The sequence below is a fragment of the Neolamprologus brichardi genome, chromosome 13 (genome assembly GCF_056152115.1).
Source record: "Neolamprologus brichardi isolate AB-2024 chromosome 13, ASM5615211v1, whole genome shotgun sequence".
NCBI lineage: Eukaryota > Metazoa > Chordata > Actinopteri > Cichliformes > Cichlidae > Neolamprologus > Neolamprologus brichardi.
The window spans coordinates 16,171,932-16,198,700 of NC_142116.1; the positions used below are offsets into that span (position 1 = coordinate 16,171,932).

The 26,769-nt window shown below is 38.1% G+C and overlaps 2 protein-coding genes across 3 annotated transcripts; both read left to right on the forward strand.

Annotated features, from left to right (window-relative positions):
* The first annotated feature begins 1,006 nt into the window (after positions 1-1,006).
* LOC102782978 (uncharacterized) lies at positions 1,007-26,114 on the forward strand. 2 transcript variants are annotated; one of them, XM_035904709.2, is made up of 7 exons: positions 1,007-1,126; positions 9,460-9,525; positions 10,606-10,685; positions 10,996-11,128; positions 11,576-11,896; positions 12,018-12,114; positions 19,729-26,114. In XM_035904709.2, exons 1-7 carry the CDS (start codon positions 1,030-1,032, stop codon positions 24,305-24,307), a joined length of 5,373 nt encoding a protein of 1,790 aa, XP_035760602.2. In that variant the 5' UTR covers positions 1,007-1,029; the 3' UTR covers positions 24,308-26,114. The 2 variants fall into 2 exon arrangements, with proteins under 2 accessions (XP_035760602.2, XP_006783976.2); XM_006783913.3 differs by having other exon boundaries at positions 1,018-1,122.
* LOC118453705 (ligand-dependent corepressor-like) lies at positions 13,402-19,392 on the forward strand. The gene has a single exon (XM_035904710.2). It carries the CDS (start codon positions 13,521-13,523, stop codon positions 14,520-14,522), a length of 1,002 nt encoding a protein of 333 aa, XP_035760603.2. The 5' UTR covers positions 13,402-13,520; the 3' UTR covers positions 14,523-19,392.
* Positions 26,115-26,769: the final 655 nt, after the last annotated feature.

Genomic DNA, 26,769 nt, shown 5'->3' on the forward strand with positions numbered 1-26,769 from the left:
ACCTTATTTATGTAAGCCAAATTTCATTTTGGTTTACATAAATAATGCTATAGTTTAAAATGTTCTTGTTCAAGTTAAACTTGTATTTACCTAACTGTAAAACCTCAGGGATGTACTGTAAAGGCAGTTATACACACTTTGGCTTTCTTGTCATTATCTGGCTTAACAAAATCATTAACGTTAGTCAGATATAAGGGCTATCACAATGATGGTTCTCAACTTTCTTTGTAAACACAGACTTTCTGCTTCAGACTCTGAGCATGTTCATATAAATGAACTCTTCTTCCTCACAAAATGATCCCTATAAGCGCTCTGTACTCCAGTCAAAGATGGTATTAAATGATGTTGAGAGAACAGTGATAAAAAAAAATACATTAAAAAAAACTATATAGAAAATAAAATACAACAGAAAAATGCTACACTATTTCACCTGGCAATGCTCTGTATTTGTAACCTGACAGCTGTCATTAGGATTCATTCTTTGAGAATGATCAATATAAGAAATTTTGTAGCTAATCATGAACTATTGCCATGAAGCTATTTTTCTCTAATATAGCTAAGTTAGATTCTGGTGGAGAGAGGAAAACTTAAAAAACTGATAAAGGTGGTTGGCTTCAATGTCAATGTAACTTTTTGTCAATTACTTACATTCTTGCTTACTAAACCTGGCACCCTTTTGCCTTGTAAGTAATTCATGATTCTAGTATAGTTACTGAGCTTTAAGCGCCAAATGAAAAAAATAAAAAAATAAAATTAGCAGCATTTAAATTAAAATGTAAAATGTAGTCTATCAAGGAAAAGCACGCTTTAAAATAGAAACTATTTTAAAAAGTCATTACATGGGTACTACAAATATTATAGATTACTTAATTGCATTTATTTAGTTAGTTACTGATTAACAGACTGATTTAATCAGACTATCAGTTTTGCATACTGAGAGTGATTTCGCCTTTGACGCAGGGTGCGTGCGCGTTCACGCAGTCCTTCCTGCTTCCGTAGTGCTGCCGCCAGAAGGAAGACTTATAGAAAATGGCGAGCCTGTGTAAAAGGCAGCAATGCACAATCGACAGATACAGCATTCGGAAGGAACTTGACTCGTGGCCACACAAACTCATTCAATGTGTAGGTAAGGATAATGCTTGTTGCACGGCGCACAATTGCACGGCTTGAATTTCACTTCTGTTTGACCTTTATCGGTGTAAATAACCATCTATTACCGCACTCACTCGGGGCTTCTCCCAGCGACTTTTTGTCCTCAACTGTTTCCTTCACACGGCAGCCAGCAGGACTCGTTAGTTAAATGTCGCAGTTTGCGACGATGTTGCATTACTTGTTGGGTCCAATTGGTGTTTTTATCGTCCATAATGCGTCGACTGCAGACTTTAGGTATGTAGTGGCGTTACGTTAGTTTGTTTAAAGGGCGTCCTGCTTAAAGGGAGTGTCTCTGTGTGTCGGCCAAAAGCAGTCGTTTTCTAAAATACGTCTTCCCGTTGTTGTTGATACTGTATGTTGGATGGGGGAGGGCGACATATACCCTTGAGGTGATGTTTTCAGTCAACATTTAGCCTACTTGCTTCTCAAATTGCTACTCGAGGATTCGCATTAGTGAATGGAGGAAGTGGCGGAGACCCCAATGCAGAATCTGTTTCCCTTTTCGACGATATAAACTTCTCCAACATTTGACGTTAAAACAGGTAATTACAAAAGCAGTTGTTGGCTCTAGGTTTAGCGTCCATTGCATTGTGTGTATCGTCCCGGGGTGGAGGGTGGGACCCCTGATTTTTCCGTGCAGTAGTGAACGTGGTAAACATTATACCCCTTTAAGATAAACATGGAAGCATAGCACCTTAATTCAGTTAGGAGTTGAGACAACCACGGCTTAGTTGAAGTATATAAACTATGCACGTGAGTTCAGCTACATATCCTCAGTAGTCTGTGTGCAGTGTGTTACCTGTCACTAATATCTTGCAGCCAAACACGGTGTTTGTGCTCAAACAAACAAGAAAACAATCACACACAAAAATCTTCACAAACTCACTTAGCCTGGGATTTCACCCTGATCCTTGTCATACAGGTACACTTAAACTTTACATTTAAACTGGAGGGGTGCTGAATGAGCCATTTTAAGCCTTTCTATCAAGTTTCATGGCTTTATACTTGCTAGGTTTTTTGGTAATGCACACAAAACAGATAAACGCTACATTCTTAGTAATAAAATAGCCTGTAAGAACAGACGCAACTTGAAAAGCTGCACAAGGCATGTGCCTAGCACGGTGCAAATACATCCAGAGTAGATCAACCAATTAAAATGCTTCAGTATCTTTACAAATGACAAATGATTGATGTGCACAGGGGTTAACTGTGGTGTCCGTTTCTAAAGTCCTCTGTGGGCAGTATGAAGTTACCTGGTTCCTCCTTTTCTAGATCACCATCTAATTATTGTTTCCCACACATAATGATAGGTGGCCGGCGTTTGTATTAGTAGTTTTACACTGTTTGACCGAGTGGCTTGAAGAAAAAGAAGGAGAGTCCATTTAAATCCATGTGACTCGGTAACATAGCAACAGCCAGTGTGGACATTTCACTGTCACAGATTGATCAGATGAGAATCACTGAGTTGCTCAGTGAACCCGGTTTTTATCGTCAAATCAACATGTATTCTTTTTTTCTTACTTCATGTAAGGACACATTAGAAATGTTTTTACGTATATTTTGACAAGAATACAGCACGGGCTGTTTTTGGCTGGATAGAACTTGAAAAATACTCATATTTAGATATTACTGTAGGTTGTGAGCTCCCTTTTTTGGCACAATTGTAAACAGAATTGAAAACAAAGACTTGAAATGGAATAAACAGACTATTTTAAATCCCAGTACCCTACTTCTCATGTTCTCAAAATGTCACATTAAATTAATTTCTTGTTATGTGATTGCTATGTATAGATCATGCTGAGATGTATAATGACTAAGCAACCCATGCACAGTAGTATGTGTTTGTGCATAAAAGGTAATGTTTTAAGTTTTCCTGTTATTTAGGAATTCTAGAGTTTGGATTGTCATATATTTTCTGTTGTTGGCTTATTTTGCAGTTGGTTAAATTCTGATTACATTATTAGGAAGAGAAGAAAAGCTATTATCACAGACCAGCAAAACCTGTAAAGGTTTAGCTGTTTTAGGCATATGATGCTGTCTGTTTTAAATGCTAAACCTTAACATGAACTATTGGTTATAACACTGAAATGTATAATATGTGGAATGAATAAACTTATTCCAGCTGCAGTGGTAGGTGAGTGCCGTTTTAGTCATTGCTAAGAAATTGGAGAGAGAATAGTAGCTTTCTGACTAGCTGCAAAGCCAGGACTGTTTGGTTATTCAGTCCCTCCTTTATGATTGACAAATGTCCCTTGTGTTTAGGCTATAAGTAAAGCTGCAAGTGCATGACAACAGCATCAGTCTGCTAGCTGTAGAATGGCATATTCTGTCCAAGACAACAAGGACATACTTTTGTTTGGCTTTTTGGTGGAGAGAGCTGCACGCCACCACCCTGCTGTTGCTGAAATGGACATTTTGTCTTTGTGTATTTAATGTGAGGACTAAAACTGCAGGGCAGAGACAAGCACAATTGTCCCATAGAACAGCGGCAACAATTGTCAGTATGTTTGCCTATATATGTGTTCATGGGTCCATCAGCCTCCAGATGCAAACTGTGTGGCTGAAAATGCGTGTTCTGTCTGGATTTGGAGAAAATTGGACTTCAACCACACCAGCTAACATTCAAAAATGCCTGGAATGTCAGTTATTCATGTTTGCCTTTGACACTTGGGTGAGTGGGTTGAAAGATTTGCTCAAACAAATAACAAGCAAATCAATATTGACATCAGGCATATTGTCTTGTTTATAGTGCAACTTGGGTATGGCCTGTTTTCTGCTCTAGCATGCCCACTCTGTTGGCCTAAATCTTCCTAATTTGCAAAAAGAACTGGCTGATTTCTCGTAGCATTCTGCAAGACATGACCAACAGCCTCAGTGACTGCCTTTTGAGTGTGGGCTTGCCTGTGTGCTCGGGCATTTGTGCATCTCATATTTGTTATTCAAAGTCATGCTTTGTGCAGCATTACACCATTTGAATGTCAGTTTGCATCATATCATATTAAGTATTCATAGTATTTTTTTTTTCTTTCCCTTGCTGTAGTTGTTCAAAGCTGCCAACTCATTGCCTGATCCAGCTACAGCATATTGCTTGTTATGAACAAAATCCATAGTGGCCAAGTCACGTTTCAAACACTGCTTTTACTCATGCCCTTGTAACTTTTAAGCTTATCTGTTGACCTACAGTGAGCTGCTTTTTTTGTGGGTTGCAAAGTGAGGGTAAATGACTTTGATTTTGATGCATGCTCAATCATCCAGGTAAGTAAATCCCCCCAAAAGTTGATTCTGTTCATCTGGACATAGCGTTTGCAGTGGGAGAAACTTTTCGTCACTCATCCAAGTGACTTCTTCAGTCTTAGCTGACTGCAGGTTTCCCCAGTCTTATAAACAGCACATTTGCATAATGACTGAAACTAGCACCACTGAAGGAACAATGGGCTGGGAGGTCAGTTCCTTCATCATAAATAATTATGATGAAGGAACTGACCTCCCAGCGCAACTACTGTTTATAAGATTGGGGAAATCTGCAGTCAGCTGATACTGAAGAAGTCACTTGGGTGAGTGACGAAAAGTTTCTCCCACTGAAAACGGTACGTCCAGATGAACAGAATGATATTTTGGTGACATTGATTTTGTTAGATTAAAAGCTCGGCCTCTGTGTAGTGGGCAGACTTGGGTTTCAGATCATCATATATGACAGTTTTATCTCTGCACTCCTCTGTCACCACATGTTACATATTGAAAAAGCATTGCTCATGGAAATCAGTGACCTCCTTCATGCAAAATTACGTTCTCATGAGCATCAATCTGAGGATTCTTGTAATCTCAAAATATGAGTTGTTCAAAGATGAAAGATTGACAGTCAGTTTTTGATCATGTGGTATTCCCAAACTTTTTCTGTTAGTAAAACTGATGTTTCCCACTTAAAATATAAATTCCAACTAAAAATTGTCATCTTCATCAACTGTATTACTGATAAATGCACTGGTAGTAGACAAGTTACAGATAACGTCTTGCAGCTATAATAGCAGGCCTAATAGCAGTTACACCAAAGAAAATCAAGGAACAACACATTATTTCTATGAAGTGATAATAGCTGAAGCATTTATCAGTAATGCAGCTGATTAAGTTTAAGTCATGAAGGATAGATAAGACTTTTAGTATTATCCCAATAATTCTGCTGAAGTGTGGTCTGCATGAACTCATCAAATAGCAAGTGTTTCATTATATCGTGATAGGCTGTTTTCTGCAGACCAATTAGCTGCATATGGAGGTTTTCAACTGCATCAGTGCTTAGTGCGTCACGTTTAAAGATTGCAGTTGTTTGTTCTCCCAGAGATATTAGGTCACAGCAGTATACACAATAAAGGGCATTTGTTTCCTTATAGTATTCCATTCATGTTACCTGCATGGGCTGTTCTTGTTAGATAGAGTAAGTTGTTTTTAACATGATCACCTACTGATTAGTTTCTTGAATTTTCCTTATCATAAAATTGGGGATGTAGTGAAATGTGTGGGGCCTGAATGATTATGTCTCTTGGAAAGTGAATCAGTAGTCTGAGCTTGTGGCCAAAAATGGTAGCTTTTGCAAGGTTTATGTTGGCTTCATAACAATTTGAACCTCTTCTATGAGTTTGGAGACACTCCTTCTGAGATAATGTGTAGAACAGCTTGAGTTGGGATTTCCTTTAAAGAAGCACTGTAAATATAATTAAACTCTGATTTTGAGGCTCTAACACATTTTTGTAGCTAACTGGAAGCAATGGTTCTGTACTATAGTACAGTGTCGCGTAATCGATCAAAATACAGTATTTCTTGAAAGATTAAAATTGAAACATCTTTAACCAGCAGCTCACATGAGATGTTAGTATTGTAAGATTAACTTGAACTATACAACATTAGGGTTATTATACAAAACAAGATTTCACTACAAATGCACAGTGCAGTTTAGTTACGTATGGAGCCTCGTTCTGTGTGTAGTAGCTTCCTGCTGTCACTTTACCTTTGCCTTATAGTACAGAGGGGTTTAGGCAGCAGTGGTTTGTGCTTAATGCACTCGCATATGCTTAATGCTCTCATAATGCTCTCGTGATTGGGTCACATGTTTATAATAACCTAGAATTTTTGAGTATTAAGTGACTCATAGATTTGCGTCAGGTTAATGTATATTACATTACTGAATTAACTACATTGTTATGAGCATGCGTGGTGTTGTGCACTTACAGTGTGGTGCAAAAATAACAAGGGGTTTGCTCACTGCTTTTGTGCATAGGCCCCTTAAAGGAAATTGCCTGAGGTATGCAGGAAGGACTCCTTTTTTCTTTTTTTTTTCAAACCATGCATCAGTAAAGTACACCGCAGGTTAAAGTTAGGATTTAGTAGGGTTAAGTTGATCCTAAATCCTCTTTTTCTAAATGCTTTGGGAAGGACATGGTGTCACACACTCCAAATCTTTCGGTCCCTGATTGGCTACAGATGTAGGTCAGAAGAAGGCTAAAGCAGATTGAACAGAGTTGCTGCTCAACGTCAGCCTGCATAAGCTCCACGAAAATACCTACAGAGTTTCAGGGTAAACCTCTGTGGGTAATATTGGCTAGGTGAAATATCTTTTTTTGTTTCTGTGGGTTTCCTGCATGGAAAGTCTTTGATTAAAAGCCAGTCACTTACAGAGGTGCCCCATTGTAAATTGAAGGTTTTTCAGGTGCATATGCATAATCATAGCTCAGGTTAAAGATTCTTACTTTATTTAAAAAAAAAAATCTGAAATGCACTTCACTGATTCCCAGTTATTGGAGTAATGTGGGAACAGCTGCGTTGAACTGAACGTCTTAATAAAGCCCATTAAACCACTCCATAAAGCATAGTTGCAATTTACAGCTTTGTTTTTACACATTAATACATCAACTATTTAACATCTATTTAATGTGCATTATAATGGTAATAGTTGCACAGTTTTAATTTCTTAGTGCAATTTTCTTTTATTCTATTTTCAATGCCTTTAATGTTAGAGTCAAGAAACCAAAGTCTTATTTTATTCTAAAAATTGCTGTTCTCATTTCATTTTTCATTGCAGCATATCTAATCAATTAAGTGGGGCCTTCACTCAGCTAGTTATTTGAGGCAAGCTGCAGTATGTATTTACAGTAATAAAAAAAGGGGGGGAGACAGAAGATTGCACAAATAAATAAGGGCTTGGCTTTCTGGTGTTATTGCATTGGTGGATGTCCCTTCAGATGGGAAATGCACATGCAGCAAATCCTTCACATTAATGCAAACTAGTTAAGTGCAGGTTACGATAAAGTTTCTGGGGGTTTTTTTTGTTTTGTTTTGTTTTTTTTGCATGTTGGTAAGTTTAACTGTGGCTACACAAGACATTGGCTTGTTGGTGTTTTCCTGCTGCTTATTAGGCATTTTAACTGGAGCCATTTTTTTTTAATTTTTAGAAGCTCATTTATTTTTTAGGGCTTGCATGACAATTCTGCACTCTTATCAATATTTTATCCCTGCTCTTCTCACGTTGCCTTGCCGGTCCCAAAATGGTTTGGTTTTAAAGAAGCTTGCGGGTGGGTGTGTTTTCACCAGCTACTGTACTGGTTTGCTTTGCTACTATAACACTATAATATTGCCCCAAAGTCATAGTTTAGAGTGTGACACATTTTTAAATGCCCTAAACGGTATTCCTAAAAAGTAGTTTGATGTCATCATGCTGCACTGTCAAACGAAAGTGGATGACCTACTTTTCTCCTCGTGCCTCTGAAATATTTCAGAAATACGATTGGATAGCTTCAGCTGAAGTCCTGTGCACTAACCCAGAAACAGAATCATGCTGCAGCTATAGGCAACGCTTTGCTTCACTACTTCATCCTCCCCTCTCTTTATGTTTGGCTCTGCTGAAAAGTGGGTGGGTTATTTGCAGGGAAGCAGTGTAAGGCATTTTAACAGATGACAGCTTTTATTCAATTCACTGTGAGATTTGGAAGAGAGTGGATGGTAAGGGCTGATAATTTTATCACCAATTTCTCTGCTCATGTGTGAAGATGAAGTGTTAGTAGGTTTTTGCTATGATGTGTTGTCAGATCAGTTTAATTCATTTGGCTGATTTAACTTGATTGATGCTCATTTCATGCAGGCATAATAATTTTTAGGATTTCAGTGGTACCGATTTATGTTTTTGTAGCCATGTGTTATGTGTTGTATGTTTTTGTCACAGTGGTTTCAGTGAGTACTTTTGGCCTTAAAGTGGCTGGCAAATTTGGAATGGTGCACTCTCATTTAAAATCCAGTTCAGCTGACAGATGTTCTGTGTGACCTCTTTAGTGGTTGATTTAACGCATGTAGTGGTTTTGGTTTGGTTAATCTGACCCTGCAGCAGTAAGAAAACATTTCATATTGTGTTAGTGCTCTCTTATGATTTATGTAGCATAACACATTAGATCTCAGAAACGGTCTTTACAACATATATAGCTGTATCCCACCGAGTCCCTGAACTGTAAACAGTCATTTAGAGGACTGTGAAGATTAGTTTTTGTTTGAATTCATCATCTCCATTAATCTATAGGGTACTTTGACAGAATTACTTAGCAATCTTGTTACTGGCTGTTTCTTTTTGATGTTAACACCATACAGTCATTCTCAACTCTGTAGGTGCCTTAGTTGCTTGGCAACAGGATGGAGGGCTTGTATTTACTGATGAAGTAAAAACCTGCAAGGCAAGCGGATGTGTGTTAGAAGAGAGTAAAACGGAGCAGTTGTCAAGTTGAAAAAGAAAAGAGAAGCAAAATCAAGGCATTTATTATTCGGCAGAAACACAACATCTCATTAGGACACACTTCATTTGTTAATTTGATTTATCCATTGTATTCATGTGTGAAGTTTTGTTTGCTGAGTGCCAGTAGACTACTTTCACATAAAATAACATCAGTCAATGGCAGTTGCTAATATTTGTCTATTTTATCACAATATAGTTTTCTTTTTTTTTTTTATTTATAACAGAGACTGACAAAAAATCCAAACAAAGAAAAAAACAACAAAATCACAATTGTATCAGCATTAGCTACAAATAAAATCAACATTGGCTTGTAAATTAATTAAATGGGTTCAAACGTTATTATTATTATTATGTTATTATTATTATTGTTGTTGTTATTATTTTTAGGTAAACTTACCTTTTTGCATCGTTTTAAGACTCATTTTGAACTTCCTATGTTTTTGACTTCAGCACAAACTCTTTACTGTGAGTGAAGTTGTACACACGTCATGTTATTACTGCTGATAACAAATATATTTATTGAACTTCATGTGTTTCTTCAGGTTTTGAGAGCATTCTCGAAGGTCTTTTTGGTTCAGCGCTGGTAGAGGACCTGAAATCATTTAAGGGTAAGTGTCTTTATTGACCACAATCATGCAAGTGTATGAACAACAGTTTTGTGGTTTCAGTGTAATCTGTTGTCTTTTTATTATGACAGTGCTACTGCATTGTACCATCTGGTACACATTCACTAAAAACGAGACAATGTCACTGCCTGCAGGAAAAAAAATGGCTTATGTCTTTACAAAGTATGTGTTTTGGATGGCATGTAGCCAGTGTAAAAGTCTCCAGTGCCCTACAGTGTATGACGTTAGAGAGACAATAATAAGCATTATTTGGGTTGTGTAGTGAGTAGACATTATGCAGTAGCAGTTGCTGCTTAAAATTCAACTGAACTGATTAAATGAGTTCCTGATTTTTGTCAGTCTCTCTAAAGCAAATCAGCACATATTCATTATGGCCCACTACTTCATTTTATTCATGTGGTTCTGTTTAGAGCTTTGTTTTTGGGTTGTGCACAAATGAATGTGAGATTTAAACATGAAAATGGAACATTGTAGGTTTGAAAATAACTATTTCTAATGAAGCACTTTACTCATGGATAAAGAAAATGATCACTGAATGTTGATAATAATACCGACAGGCAAAACAGAATGTTATATATTTTATATGTACCGATAGGTATTTAAGTTATTTTTGTTTAAAATTAGATTGCATTGGTAGAGCAGAAATCAAATATTGTAATTTTTTTTTCCCCACTGGGTAAGTATTCGTTTTTTGATAGGTTCAGATAATAGTTTTTTTGGATTGTATTTAACACACATATGTAAGCTCAACCTTAGCATCTGACACTTTTTTTTAATGGCATTGTTCTTTCTTTGAAAAAGAAAAAAAACCCAACAACGTCATGGCATTACTTTCCTGCCATAGTCATAGGTTGTGATTATGGTTGCTAAGCTTAAGACTCCAAACCAGTGTTATTCGCTACAGATATTTATAAAAAAAATGGAGGGTGGGGGGCGATTTTAAACAAATATTGTCCAATGTTGACTTGGTAAGATTATATTGCTTAGTTGGTTAGAAAAGTGAAAGAACCATGATTTTTGTCATGATTGTCGTTGTTTTTTTATTGATATTTTTTCCTGCAGACTTTGAGCCTGTAGCAGTGTCTGATTGGTCATTTGATGAAAACTGTCCCTTTTGCTGTCTGAGAAGAGACAAAGTCAAAGTAAGAGTTCTGTTTTCTTTCTTTCTTCCTTTTACGTTTTGATTTCCAGATTTTCATAGTTCGGAAACCTAAACGCAGACTTAAATCTGTTGCCTTCATTCTTCCAAACTCTGGCTTAGATGATGGATAAACGTTAGCAGTCTGCTATGGCTTGTTTAGTTTTAGTCACATCTGTAATCCATCATGTTTCCCTAGAATTGTTGGGCTAATTAATTTGGTGTAAACACTCATCTGAAGGATAAAAATGTCTTTATATAAATCCTGTTGAATGGCTGAAGGTCACCAATTTAACAGTTTTCCAATTTGACAGGAACACTTAATTGACTTAAACAACAAGGGGCTGGAAGATACATCGAAACCTCTACTGGGTAAAGATCAAATCACAATCAGCAGACTAGAGAAACAGGCTGAGGAATTTCTCAATGCAGTCCTCTGCAGAAAAGGTCAGTCTCAAAGGTTTAGTTCTGAGTGGGTAAATCAGTGTTTTTCATTGTTATTACACCAAAAGCATAACACAGGGAACCTGCCTGTAAACACAGTGGTGCACATTATCCATCCCTTAATAGGCTTTTGTGTGTGTGTGTGTGTGTGTGTGTGTGTGTGTGCGCGCGCGCGTGTGCATGTGCGTATGCGTGTGTGTGTGCGCGTGTTCACTCACACTGCTTCTGCTCTTAGTTTATAACGTCTGTTTTTTTAATCATTATTATTATTATTATTATTATTAAATTTTATTTTTTTATTTCAAGACTATAAATAAGAGTTTTTTCCTTACTGTTACAGTATTCTTACAACATAGTTTGGATGTTTGTTGCATGTTCATTAACCATGACTGATGACTTATTAAAGGAATGCTGACTGTAAAGTATTTATCTCTCTGTTTTTCTTCCTAGATGTGCCAAATTTCTCAGACCCACAAATTCCAGTAGTGGCTCGAGAGATTCTTCAGAAAATGATCAGACAGTTTGCTGCTGAATATACCTCAAAAACCAGCTCCCCTCAGGTCAGTTGCTCAGATTCCCAGCCTCACTCTGACCAAAGCCTGTCGACCCCACCTTTGCTCCCAGGAGTTCCTCCTGCTACAAGCCCTGCTGCCACACTGACTGGGCCAGCACACAACCAGAACCCCGTCCTAAGCAAGCTTCTAATGGCTGCTCAGGATGCACCTCTGGACCTCACCATCAAGAAGCCCATGGCTGAGCCCAGTGAGCAAGGTAGTGTGAAACACATCTACCACAGAGTAGTTTATTAAGTACTGAGCTGGTGCACTGGCTGGATTGTGGTCAGAACTTAACATTGAATCTACATTTCTTTTCTTTCCTTTTTTAAAATTAGATGGAGTTCTTGATTTATCTATCAAAAAGAAAAGCTATAGCAGCAGCCTGCCTGCCAATAGTCCCTGCCTTTCTCCGGCCACAACCATGCTGAAGGGGTAAGAACAGTTTCTTTCTCTCTTTTCTGCTGTACTAAGACGGGTCCCTTTTATCAGCAGCAGTTTGTTACATAGTGAGTAAATGTGGTTTAGAAGTAATTTAGTAGCTTGACTTTTCTTGGTTCTCTTTAATTAATTTCTGGCAAGATACAGGCAGGCCTTATGGTAAATGTAGTTTACTACATGACTCGAAGCATTGCTGATATTCTTGTGTCTATATACAGCAATAAACGACTGTAGCAGATTGCATAATGCGTAAACCCACATGAAACTGTTTTGGGGTTTTTTGTTTGTTTTTATGTATTTTTTCAGAATAAAAGATAATGCGGACTGAATGTTATAGGTTATATTAAACAGTATTTATAGGGGAAAGTCCCACTGATGAACTAAAGAAGAATTTCAGGGACTTAATTCTTTCTGTCATGTAAAATGAGAATGATTGATCAGTAATTTAAATATTTAATAATTATCTATGGCATTGCCCAAGCACTTATAACACGAGTTGTTTTAATATTGTACATGAACTTGATACATGGATGTGGCTTAATCTATCTTCCATTTAAGATGTACAAATTGTGAAAATCCAAATCAAAGGACCCCACCCCCCCTCTTTTTGTTTTGTTTTTGCACCCCAGCAGTGTCAGGCTCTGGAAACTGCTGAGAGCTCTGCAACTGATTTCTTTTTTGGTGGGTGGGGAACAATATAACTTGATTGATTAATTGAATAATTAAGAATAATAATTTGCAGTTGTTTTGTTTTTTGTAACTTAGAGCTTGAGTTTGATAGATTGCAAGAACCCTTTGCTGGCTTACTCTTTTATTGCTGTGCTTGTTCAGTGGTAACGTCACGCATAAACTGTCAAGAGATTTTGGTGCATTAGTTACTTTGTACGTCATAGATCTTGCGCCCTGCATCTACATCTACATCAGACTCCCTTACTGCAGTTACAAATAGTCCATTCTCCTGGGCAAGCTTTTTGAGCCACAGAAATGCCAAGTCTTCAGTGTATTTTACTAAATGCATCTTCTTTGATTTTTATTTTCATTGTTTCTTTGCCCTTTCCTTTTTTTCTTTTTTCCCTTATGTTTTATGAAAAAATAAAAAAACAACAGCTATTACATCAAGCATTTTTATTTTTTCTTAAAAAAAGTTTAACTTGAGTCTTTTTTGGGGGTTTTGTTTTGTTTTTTATTTTTGTTTTTCAAAAGCCACACACACATTCACGTTGTTCGAGTGATGTTACCAAAGCAAGGTCATATAATAAAGGAGTGGCCAACATCCTCCCCTCCCCACCCCATCCTCCCTTAGTAAAGAGAAAAGGGCACTGTGCAAGCTCTGCTTACACCCAATTTCCTTCCATCCAATCAGGCGATCCTTGAGAGCGGACGGGAATGTCGGGCTGTTTATGAGGAGCCTACAGGATGGGAGGAGGAGGGAGAATTTCGGCCACTCCACCTGTTATAAGCCTTCTTCGTCTCTTGCATACTCACTGCGCATCAAAGAGGAACCCGATCTGGAAAGCGACCCAGAGTCACCCCTCAGCCATAACCAAAGCTGCAGCCCCAATGACGTTTTCAGAAATGCTTCCGGTTCCTGGAATTCCAAAACTCATTTGGGAGCCCTGCTGAAGCTCAAAACCAGAAATGAAGCTAGTGAGCACCTTAAAGATATACCCAGGTTGTTGGAAGCTGCTGGACTTTTGACAAAGTCACTTGCCTGTGAGAAAGGAAACCTCCAGCAGTCCTGCAGAGACCAAAGCCTTTCTCTGTCTCATTCACCATCCTTTGACCTAAAGATTCCCCAGGTCCGAGTTTTGGCTACAGGAACAGATTCGTCATGGGACTCCGTGTCCACTGAATATTCAGGTTCACTTTATGAGAATGGCCTGGGAAAGAAGCTTTGTTCCATTCTACCTAGGCAGATCCAGAAAACCACCAGCAGCAGCAACAGAGGTTTAAATAGCTCAGGTTTGGAGAAGGAATACTGGAGTTTTACCTCTGACTGCCAAGCTTTGGGGGGGAACTATCCAGTGGATTCAGAGTCAGACCTAAGTAACAAGCAGCCTAGGAAGAAACGAGGGCGATATCGACAGTACAACACAGACCTGCTAGAAGAGGCCATTGTGGTGGTGATGGGTGGGAAAATGAGTGTTTCTAAAGCGCAATCGATTTATGGCATCCCACACAGCACCCTGGAATACAAAGTTAAAGAACGTCTGGGGACCTTAAAAAATCCCCCCAAAAAGAAAATGAAGCTGATAAGCCAGGTGGAAGAACCCAGCGTTTCACTGTCCCCCAAACAAAAGGATCTCCAAAGTTCCCAGCACAGTCTTTATGACAAAAAAGAGAGTGCTTCTGAAGAGAGTGGGACTGATTTTCGTGACTGCAGCCTCTTATCAAACGAGTGACGCATCCACAACATACTAACTGCGGTGTACTTTTTAATCATGGTGTTTGCCAGACCGTGGCAATACCCGTCTTTATTGCATCTCTAATAGTTCTATTTATTATTAACTTATTTAATTTTTATCACTAAATTTAGCACTTATTACATTAAAAATGTTTGCATAGGGCGTAAACACACAAGTGTCTCCCAGTATGTTGTGGCTTGGAGGGCATGCTTTTTATTTTAGAATTATTGAAATACAATAGCATGCTGGTAATTAAGTTTTAGTTATTGATTCAAATTAAGCTTTAAAAATTCACTCCTTGCTCTGTTCTTTACAGAGCCAAACTGAAGCTTGTACAAGGATGTGGCGCCCCATAGTGTTCTCTCTTGATATTGGTCATGTTCAAATGAAATAGTTCCAAGTATGCAGAGCCTGTAGTTTGGGTGAAAACATATGAAGTAAATTAATGCATGGAACGACTCTAAAAGTCTCAAAGTTTACAGATATCGTTGGAAACAGACAGCGGGAAGTATGGCTGCATACTAGCCTATTATTTATATAAATGTATAAGATATGGAATATAGCATAATGTCATTCTGGACTTTATCTGCCTTTAAAAAAATCCTAATTCCGCTCATCCTCACAAGCACAGTGTTTTTTTCCACTACTTCTACTTAGTTCTGTACATTTTACTCTGCTATATGATTGGCAATAGTTTCCATTGCGTTCTATACACTCAGGTTATGTTTAAAACAATGCATTACTACACACACATCTAGACAGTTATACCTCAGCTACATACCTCAGCTCAATCATTGCCGAAGAAATCCCCTGTAATAGTAAAGGATTGAATATCCAAATAAGCCTTTTTTTAATGGTAACATTCAGGATGTCATACTGATGAGTGTGTGTCCTTCTCTCGTCTTAACAACCTTATTTTCATTAATCTGTAGTATTTCAGTGCTAGTGTAAGCCTGCAGAGCATTACATTTCTGTGTGATTTTTTTTTTTTTTCAATGTTTTGGGGGGTTTTTTGGTTGGTTTTTTCCTCTTTCTTCAAACTTCAGGTATTCTATCGTGAGATGTGATACAAACCTTTCTGCTATCTTTTGTCATAAAAATACTGCATACATACAATATACACATACACCCATGAGAGATAATAAAATAATATTTTTTTTTGGTCATTCTATAGTGAGTACGATAACTGTAACTAAATCTGGTTACAACCATGCCTCAGTCCATGCTTACCCTGTTTTCAAGTTGCCATGGCAAAAATTCAATGAAAAAATACATTGATTGGCTGTATTCATTAATTGAATGTAAAATGTTAGGTTAGGCTTTTTTTCTTGTTACCGTTATGGCTTTTGTGAATAGATTGTTCATTTGCACATGAGTGCACACATACTGGGATGTGGGTTTTTTTTGTTTTTTTTTTCAATTGATTAGATGATAGTGTACCAAAAATGTGTTTATGTTTGGACAACAACAAAACTACAACCACCAGCAATTTTCTTTTCTTGAAACTGACTATGTAGGGTAGCGGGTTGACAGTAGAAAGAGGCTCCTTAGCTGTTAGCTGCTTCACTAAAATTCACATTGATGCCATTTCATTAAAAATAACAAATACTTAATTACTTTGCTGTTACCATGTGGAAAGGGCTGCATTTAAAAACCTCTACAAAATGCCTTTTTCATGTTGCTATTTTCATCGAATTTTTGCCTGGTTTTTGACCCAGCCTTGTCCATTAGTTTGATCAGGACACCTCCTTGTGCGTTATTGATTACAGCTCAGGATGCTAAACATTATGGGCTCATGACCCATTATTTCTGTCACGTTTCCATACAGGTCTAGCAAGTTTTGGTAATGAGTCTTTGTTTGTTTTTTGTTTTTAAAGATTTACTGGGTTTTAATCATATTTGCTGTCATATTACAGAAACTTACACTACACAGATGTAGTTCAGGGCCTTGCACATTTGTATTTATACCACTGTAACAACTCTACTGTAACTATAATTATAATATAGTAACCCTCTGTTGTTTATTCTCCACCTTTAGCTATTATTTAATAAGTGTTTTTATGGTTCAAGGATATAAACCCCAGATTTAAAAAACAAACATGTAATACATCTGAATCACTTACCATGGTTTACAACATAATACCAGTAGTTGCTTCAATTACAGATGTACATATACAAGTAAATCTAATCACTGATTTGATTTCAGTAATAAAATTATTTTTGCACTGACAATCCTCAGGCATTGCTGAAATATAAAACTTTATTGTCTAATGCATTTAAGTTGATATACTAAAGTCATAAAAGCGCTTTTGGGTTTATTGATAATTTATTGATTGCTCCTTACATTCTGTTGTAGCAAATCCAGTGGTTGACTACCTCATCTGGAAAGCCGATATCACCACTATCACTGTTCTCAAAGCTGTTTTATGTAGCAATCTCATGCACACAACACAATACTGTAAATTTCTTTGTGTAAAGGCAAATGATTTAAAGCAGAGTGTTAATCATATTGATATAAGTATAAAAGTTAAACTATATGTAAATATTTCTGTCTATACTTTTTTTTCCCCCCCCATGTGTGGGTATGGAGCAGTTTAGGGAACTTATTCTGGTCGTGACATGATACATTTCCTCTGCGTTGAAGGAACTATGTTGCTAAAATGGGGTTAGAATCTACTTCTTCTTAGATACCTTCCAAATTTTATTATATTGTCAATTTAGTATTTATTAAGCTTTTTTTTATTAAAATGTAACGTTAACACTTAAATTGAGAATGTAAACAGCTTTAATTAAACTCAACTCTACTTAAAATAATAATAAGCCTGTGTGTATATATCTTAAAAGGTTTATCAAACTGTTATAAGAGATAGCTGTGGAGCAAGACTGTACTAATTTATTATGGGCAAGGTTTTGCATGTGAGGACTGAAGTCGCTCTACAAGCTTAAATGTTGAGACTCTTTAGCTGATTGCGGAGTATCCTTATCCATACAAATATGTACAGATCTTGTACATTTTATGTCACGTTAATAGCATATAAATGAATGGCACTGGGTGTATTTTTGCATGATTGGACTAAATCATATTTGTCATTTGGGGATTTTGTTCTGTATGGTGAATTTTATCTTTTGGGGTTGTTTTATTGAATACAAACAATGGGGTGTTGGTGTGTTTAATGTCAAGTAATCACTGTAAGAAGTAGATTCACTTTGAGCCTAAAATATTTCTTAACCAGTTAAAAATCTGGTCAGTGGTTAAGGATGTTATAAATGCCCTTGTATAGCAGATCGTAATTTTGAGATTATTTATCCTCCTATTGTATACAGTGTGTAAACTTTGTGAATGAGTTTACTCATCCACATTTTTCTGCTTGTGAAATATTGTGAGCTGGTATGTAATTTGGTTTGCTTGTACTTGTTAGATTGACTACTTTACTTCACTTGAAGAAAAAGTACTTGGTTTTGTAGCAATGATCAGAGAAACAGAGTGGAAAAACCCTCAGGGATGAAACTCTCACCAGTAGTTATTCAGGTACTCCACTTTACTGCTTAGGCTTTGCAGGGAGGGGTGTGAAGTTGACGAGCTTAGCAAAAAAATCATCAGGTTCTAGTTACAGTTATTTTTTTTAATCTCTAAAATGTATTTTTAAAGCTCTAAAATTTACTTTTGAGATATTTGACATGCTGTGCAAATAGCTTCATGGTTAGAGCCAAAAATCCTGCAGTACAGCTTTCCATCTTTGACTACTACACTACACAATGAATATCAGGGATTCAAGAATAAGCCCAGAAACTTTCTAACGTCCTAATAGTCTTTTTGCTTGCTGAACATTCATTACAGCCTTCACACCCTCATTTTAGAGTATACAATAACCTTTTGTGATATAAAGCTGAAATTCATTAAAAAAACAAAGTCACCATTATGTTGTCTTGCTCATGCTTGTAGTGCAGTTTACTGCTAGTATATAATAACCTGTTTGATCCATGAAATTTCACTTTGTTCCTTTTTATGTAGCTTCTAACACAGAGGACAGGCATAGCAAACCTGATTTGTTATGCAGCCTTAGCTTGCTGTGGCAATAGTTGTTCCAACTTGAACAAAAGACATGAGAAATTCACGTTTGTGATGTCAAAATGAAAAAATGTTGTCCAGTGTTACTTGGCAATGTAGTATTAGCTAAAGTTGTGTGTAAATATGATTTATAGTTTATTTTTTTAGACAAAATATAATTTTGTCTGAATATAATTCAGCACAACTTCACATTTATTTCTGACTTCTTGATCTTTTACTTGGCAGAATCTGCTGCTCCCACAAAACTGTTGGTCTTTTTTTGTTGCTGGCATAGCTTTGTAGCATATCACCTCATGAATGCAGACGTGGTTTCGTTTGTTCCTATGTTTTCTTGTTTAAAGACCCAAAGTGCAGCTTCTGAAAGATCTTTTTTTTGTTAAGCAAAGAAAACAACTTTTCATAGTCGCGGATATATTTTTGGCATAATGTTATGATTTAAAGGCTCTTAATGTAGTAAGGTATCGGGATTTTGTAATAGATCTATTAGATAAATGTAACTTAGAAATAAAGAGAGATACCCGTTTGGCACAATTATTAATTTTTTGATTTGCATTGGCATAAATAAAATTTTGGTATTAGAGTAACACATTTTTTTAATATCTTTAGTTATGTTTGATTTTTCTTTTTTTGGTTTGTTTTATATTGTGAAAGGTGACTTGAGCATTTGTCATTTAAAACAAAACAAAACTTGACATATAAACTTGACAAATCTGATATATTTGATTTTTGCCCCTAATGTAGTTGGTATTATAAGTAATATGTTTTCAACATGGTTTAACCAAATGGGCTACCATTACTTATTGTCTTGTGCATGTATGATTTTTTTTTTTTCTTAATGTAAAATATAAAAAACAAAAAAAATGTAATGGGTGTAATACTGCAACTGGTCAAGTTCACTGGACAAATGATTTGCTTCTAAAAAGTATCACTTATTCTTCTAATAAATATATATGAATAAAAAAAAATATAAACTTGTATATTATTTCACACAAACATAAATCTGCTTCCAGGTTTTTTTTAACTACTAGAGATGAAAACTCACTTATCTGCAGAGCTCGTATCAGTCAAAAGAATGAACCAGTGTTGTTTCAGATTGATGGAGAATTTAATGTTTCCTTCTTCTTTTCCTCCCAGTGAGTCTCCGGACCGCCGTCTTGCAAAGGCTAAAGACCTGCAGTCCACTTCCACTCTGGAACAGTTCATGGCCAAGCTCTGCCCCCACCATCAGAGACAGATAGTAGATGCCATAGGTTTTCTACAGACGGAGATCAAAGCACTTGCATCCTCCAGTGCACATAAAGCCTCTAACTGTACCTCTGGTGTCAAGGGAACTTCTTGTTCCACTGCAAAATCCAGTGCAGTGACTCCTGAGAAGTCACACCCTGAGATAAGATTTCCCAGTGAAGTCACTTCCAAGCCAGAAGTCCCAGGCAGTTGTGCAATGAAAAATGTTCCAGAAAATGCTGTGCCACTGAAATCGTCTATAACCCCTAGCACTGTTTCGGATCTTCGCAGCCCTGGGTCAGGGAGTAACCAGGCTTTGGTGACCCCCGTTGCTCATCCAGTAGATGCAGAGAACCGTCATGGTGATCATGCACCTCTTAAGATCAAAATTATGACCTCTAATGATGCTGCTGGTAAGAAGCTGTGTGTGCTCAGTCCCACTGTTTCTACTCACTCTGACACTTTGGAGGAGAGACAGAACTCTGATTCATCCAACAGAACAGAGACTCAGACTGCCAGACTGAGCTCTTCTGTAAAAAGACATAATCAGGGTAGCCACACACATGAAGCTAGGCAGAGGGTAACTATTGGACATCCCAAAGACACACCAACAAAACTGTTTCCCATCAACAGTTCTTCAGACTCTGTGCGGACGGCCAGGAAGACCATCAGGTCGTCCTCTGATCATTGGACCAAGGACTCTCCATCTAAAGGAATAATTGACCCTGATCTTGGCCACTGTGACATTGTTTTTATTGACAAATCAATTACAGAGTGTGTTAAGGAGCCGCGGCACAGCATGGTACCACGCCGAAATGCCAGAAAAAGCACCAGAGGACATTTGTGGTTGGGACCAGATGAAATCTGGGAGTTAAAAACTGTTCGTACTTTGGCTGGAAAGGGTAACTGTCCTAATCCAATGCCAAAGCTCACACCATTGGTCACTCCAAAGCAAATACTTTCAAAGCCTGAAGGTGTGCCACCTGTGGATATGCCTTTTGTTGGATCATGCACGGAGACAATAAATCAACAAATGCCAACAGAGGAGACAGATGATAGTGTGATACCAGGCACAGAGGATATCATAGAGGTAGCAGCCAGTAGAGTAGATATTATAGTTGAAACTAGTCAGACAGATCAGTGTCAGAGCAAGGGGCAGTCTAGTCCTTCATCTCCATCAAGGACCCCAACAGAGAGCCAAGAAACCGTTAAAGACACAGAAGTAGAACAGGATGCAGTTGCAGATGTAGGGATGACTACAGGAAATGACGAAAGTGTTGATCACGCTACAAATGAAGCAATAAAAGAAATTGACCCAGAGCCTCAAGAGGAAATGCATGAAAGTACAGAGGAAACAGTGGCAGAAACAGCCCTTGAGCCATTAGAGAAAAATACCATAGAAGAACCAGAGTCCCAGATTTCATCAGATGAACTGCACAGTAGTGAACCCGTTCCCCAGCAGAATAGCATCACATTACCCGTGAATAAAGTTGACGAAGGTAAAAAGGACATAATGCCAGATGAGCAACCTCAGGAACTTCAGCTAGAGACACGAATACACAATGAGAACTGCGAAGGGACAGATAGCGCTAATACCACAGGTTCAGTAGAGGAGATGATGACGAAAGAGACAGAAATCGAAACACCTGAAGCAGTTGAAAGTGTTACGCCTTTAGAGATAGAAAATGATAATGATAGTGACTATGATGTATCCTCAAAGTCACTTGACACACTGTTGAAGGAGTTGCCACCTTGGCGTAGGAAAAAAGGTAGCAAACCTCCAGTATCAAAGCTGCTGAAGCAGACAGAAGTGGTGATAGTGGGTCACGTTAATGGAAGACCCGTATCTGCCTCTGACAGAAAATTGCGTCGTAGACCAGGTAATGCCACATCACCTTGTAAAGCTGCAGCAAAATCGAGTCAGAATGTATCCAACAATAGTTTTGAGGTAACTATTGTCTCTACCGCTAATGAAAAGAATATGAAGAAGCCGTTACCTGACACACGCATACCTAAAGACTCAATTGAGACTGCTCCTGTCATTGAGCAGGTGACAGAACCCCCTTCTGACACACAGTCAAGCCCAAATTCAAAGCCTAAACAAATCCAGAAACAAAAGAAAGTCCTAAAAGATGATCAGCCTACCGATGATCCTCAAAACCCTGAGCCCAAACGTCAGCTTAGATCTGCAAACCAGAAGCCACCTGAAACTCCAGTATCAAATTCTATTTCAAATCCTGCCCCTCCCATTTCATCTCCAGAAGCACCCCCTGAGCAGCTTCTTCCCCTCCCTCTTCCTTGTCCACTTGCTGTTCCTGCATCTCCTCTAAACGAGTCATGTGATCCTCCAACCTCTGAACTGTCTCAACCAAACACAGTAACTGAAACTGTGGAATTAAACACTGAAAATACTGAACCAGTAGAGACTCCATCTGAAGAAATGGAGATGAATGTTGAAGAGCAAAGACTGCAGGCCAGACAGAAACTAAGATCTGCCAAGGTTGTAGCAGAAGACGGTAAGAAAGTGCAACTTAGCGGTGAGGTATCAAGTCCCGTAAAGGCAGAATTTCAAACACAGATTATGCCATTAAGAAGTAAACGGGTTCTTCAAAAGAACACAGAAGCAAGCAATGTTGCCGTGCAGCCAAATGTAGCAGCTTTAGAAGACGGGTCAGTAGAAGATAATGATTCATCTGTAACAGAAAGAAGAATGCCATTAAGGAGTGATGAGACCAGTAAGGGTGAAATGGCCTTGCAGTCTGTTACTCAGTTGCCACAAGTGGACAACAAAAAATTAGCACTAAGATCACAAAGACTGATCCCTGTCCCCTCTACTAGTGCTTATACTGTAGCCCCAAGACAAAACGATGTAGCTTCTCCTGTCAGAATAATGCCAGAAAGAATAACTAAAGCACAGGTGAGGTCCCCCTCTGGGTCTGTTGCATCCGTGTCCCACAGTTCACACGGCCCTATCATTACTCCTAGGCACGAGCCCCCAAAACAAACGACTAACAAATTCTTTGAGACTTTGACCGCAGAAGAAAGCCAACAGCTAATTACAAATCTGAATATTAAATATGATAAAATGCAAAAAGGTTGGGTGCAAATGGATAAGGAGGGTCAGCCAGCAGCAAAATACAAAAACAAAGCAGACCGGCAGGCAGCTATATGGAAAAGTAAGCGCAGGGCACGAAAACCAAAATCTGCAGAGCATCAGAAATACTCGCCAGTCCAAATGCTTTTTATGAAAGGTTTTAATCTCTCCAACATTTGTCGCTGGTTCCTTGAATCAACGGAAACAAAATCTCTTGTCATCGTCAAGAAGGTGACCACACGTCTTCCATCAGAAAGTCAGCTGTGCTTCCACAACTCGTCAAGTGTGGCAGGGACGTCTCAGGGTGTATTTCCAAGCGTACAGGCAGAGCGCTTAAAGAAGCATTTGAAAAAGTTTGCCATTGCCTCCCCTGTAAAGAGCAACCCCAGGAGTCAGAAGCTGATTGCTAGAGCACTGGAGCAAGAAGCAAATGCAGTCAAAGGGAAAGAGAGAGGAGATCTCTCCAGTAGTTCTCAGAATTTGACAAAGTACTCCTCTGCCAAAGCTTCTGCTCAGATAAGTGAATCCCAGAAATCCTCTGGAAAATCAAAGAATCCAGCTAGTGCAAGAATCCTGAGGAAATATTCTAATATTAGAGAGAAGATGCAGGTTCAGCAAACGACTAGTAGACTGAAAAAGGCATCAAAAATATTAAAAACCAGCAAGATTAAAAGACTTGCCACCACAAAGTCGTCCTCCAAGTCAAATCTGAAGCAGTCTCTTAAGGCACGGAAATCCGCATTACCTGTCAGCAAACGAATGAAAGAGTCATCGGCAAAAATGGAGAGGCGAAAAATATTGGCTAACAAAAAATCAAAGCAAACTGTAAAATATAAAGCTGTGAGGGCTCAGAGCAGTGGTAGAGCTTCAAGAGATACAAGTAAAAAGGAGTTGCCTAAGAGATGTTCTCAGAGACTTGGGTCTCCTAAAATAGCCGAACATAACCCTGTCGACACACCTAAAGGCAAAGCGGACAACAAAAGGCACACTGAAGCAAGTTCTGCAAAAATCCAGTCGCGGGAGTCGTCACAGAGTACACCTACTGAGATCAAAGATGCAGAGAATGCTGCTGAAACCCCACAGCAGAGCACGGATGTCAAGGTGCCAACCTCACCTGACCAGGTGCTAACAAGATCCCAGAGAAAAATGGAGGCTGCTCTCCCTCCGAGCGGGAGCCCCAGTCATGTTTCAAAGAGGGCCACGAAGTCCTCGACAACACAGCATGCGTCTCCCAGATCAGTTAGGAAAACTGATGAACCTACACTGACGAGAAGCGGAGCTTTAAAGTCTCCGGTAAAAAGAAGTCCACGCAGTGCAACAAAACTGGCAACCAAGAGGGCTCTGAAGCTTGCAGACACCCCAGCGAAGCGCACAAGGACATCACTCTCAAAATAAGATTGATGCAGAGAGAAAGAGAGATCATCTTTATTTAGAAGATTTGCCTCTTTATTATCTTATATCTGGAATATACTCCGAAGGACCAAACCCAGTCTATTTTGTGTACTCACCAAACTCTTCAGAGAATACCTTTTTCAGTAGGTAAATGTGAGAAAGAAACACATTTTGAAATTTGTTTATCGGTCAGTGTGAAAATGCAAATGTGACGTATTGTTCAGATTTCGGTTTGTTTTTAGGACTGAAAACCTGTCCTGCGTGATGTCTGGCAGTTGTAGCCGTTTGGCTTTATGTTTCAGCGCTCTTGACACGGCTGGAGATGACAACAGCCTAACAAATGTTTTCAGAGTTAGGAGAACAAGCATCGAACTGGGATGCATAAGAATTTGTTCAGTCCTTTTGTTCCCTTTTTTTTCTTTGCTGTTTTTGTATATAATTATCGTTTTAGATGATAGCATGCACTGCGTTTAAGCTTCCTATGTAAGTTGGCAGTTTGTATCTCCAGCCTGTGTTCAAATCACAACAGCGTGAATATGTGACTGCTGTGACCAGGTGCCTTATTTATGAAGTGTAATGTAATAGAATGTGTTGCTAAATGTGAAATCTCCTGTCCTCTGCTTGTAACAGCTTTCAGTTCCCAGAGAGGCAGTCAGCATTAATTTGCTACACACAGTGTGTGCAAACTGTTTCCGTTCCGCACAGTATGTGCCTCACACTTCATCTGCAAATTCTCATGTTGATTAAGGCGTTCAGATTTTCATACTCATCTTCCACCTGAGATTTATTTTGTGCCCATTTTCCCACAGCATTAACATAAAATTATTCTTATTATAGTTGTATTAGATGTTGAGATCTGAATTGTTAAGAGACATGCGTGTTATATATGTGTCATGACAAAAGTTTGTAGCTTTTTTTTTTTTTTTTTTTTTTTTTTTAATGTTTGAGGTTTCGTCACTATGTACCTCCACGGTCACTTTTGACAATTGCACCCAGTGTTACCTGCACATTCTGGTGACTTTTGAGTATTTTACCTGCGTCTGCATGTGGTTATTCTTGTTAATGTTTAGACCGTTTCACAATGCAGCCATGAAACCTCCCATTAATATTTATGCCCCTAAATCCCGTTTGAGAGTTAAGTAAAAGCTGTAAACTATGGGAGATGATTTGGGAATTCTAGCTTATTTGTCAAAATTCCTCCAAGCAAAGGCCTGAACAGTTTGTGTATTTATTGGTAAGTATGTATGAAACGGTAACGGACCGTTGCATTAATCATGTTTCGCAAGCTGGATCTAAAATATTTGGGGTTGCTTTAGTCCCTTTCTGAGTTGTGCATCCAAGTGTTTGGCAGTTTTACTTTTTATGGTCTCTTTTTTCCATTTCTTTGTTTTATTTTCACTGACAGTTAGATGTTCTCATAATGTGACGTTTGTTTACTTCCATCATAGTAACTTACATTAGTGTATTGTCAAAGGAAAAAATACCATTTTAGCACAGTTTTATTATTATAATAATGATTATGATCATTTTCTGTAAGAGGATAAATCATCTGTAAATGCAAAACAGGTCTACCATGTTTTTATTGTTATTTAAGAACTCCATTTAGGCTAATGAATTTAGCAAATGTAAAACAGCCCACCAAATACCAGACTTGAACATGTTTATTCTTTACAGTTGCTATTTAAAGATTTTCATTTTGTATATTAGAAAGAAATACCTGCTTTATTTGTGGTAATCCCAAGAATGATACATCTTTATGTTAAGAACTTTGTATTTTTGCTGGAGTTGATATAAAGATGTTTGAATTTTATGCATGTTGTTTTTTGTTGTACTTTGCTTTATTACAGCCTCAACAGAGGTGCTCACACAAGTACAGGAAAGTGTAATGAATTTTGGGGCTGGGGGGCACTGAAATGTGTATTGTCAGTATTTTAAAAATATTCACAAATTATACTCTGAGGTCCTTACAGTCAGCATTCTGAATATTCACGTGAACTTGACAGTATGGTTATGGTTCAACTTTGTAGTTAACACGGTATTGATGGCATTTTACATAAATGGGACCTGCCATACGGCCAAAGGGCAATAGCCCCAATGCCCACAGGAAGCTCCCACTGTGCTGTTGGACCGATTGGTAAACAGTTGGCCTCCATAACCTTTGTCAGTGTAGAAAACAGTAAAGGCACAATTTTTCACTATAACCAGTGTGACACGAAGTAGTTAATTTATTTACCCTTTTTGGTGATATGCAGTTAGGTCCCTTTTACAAATGAATGACACACCACCTTAGTAAGTCAGTAATTGGTTACTACCAAATCATTAAAAAAGAAAGTTCTGCCAAGTAGAGCCTACACCTGCAAACAAGGCATAACCCGGTACACCACCACACTGGATTTGAAGTCACACAAAATAGATGTGAATCTACAGGCTTGCAGCTCAAATGGTTTAACAAAAGTATTGAATTA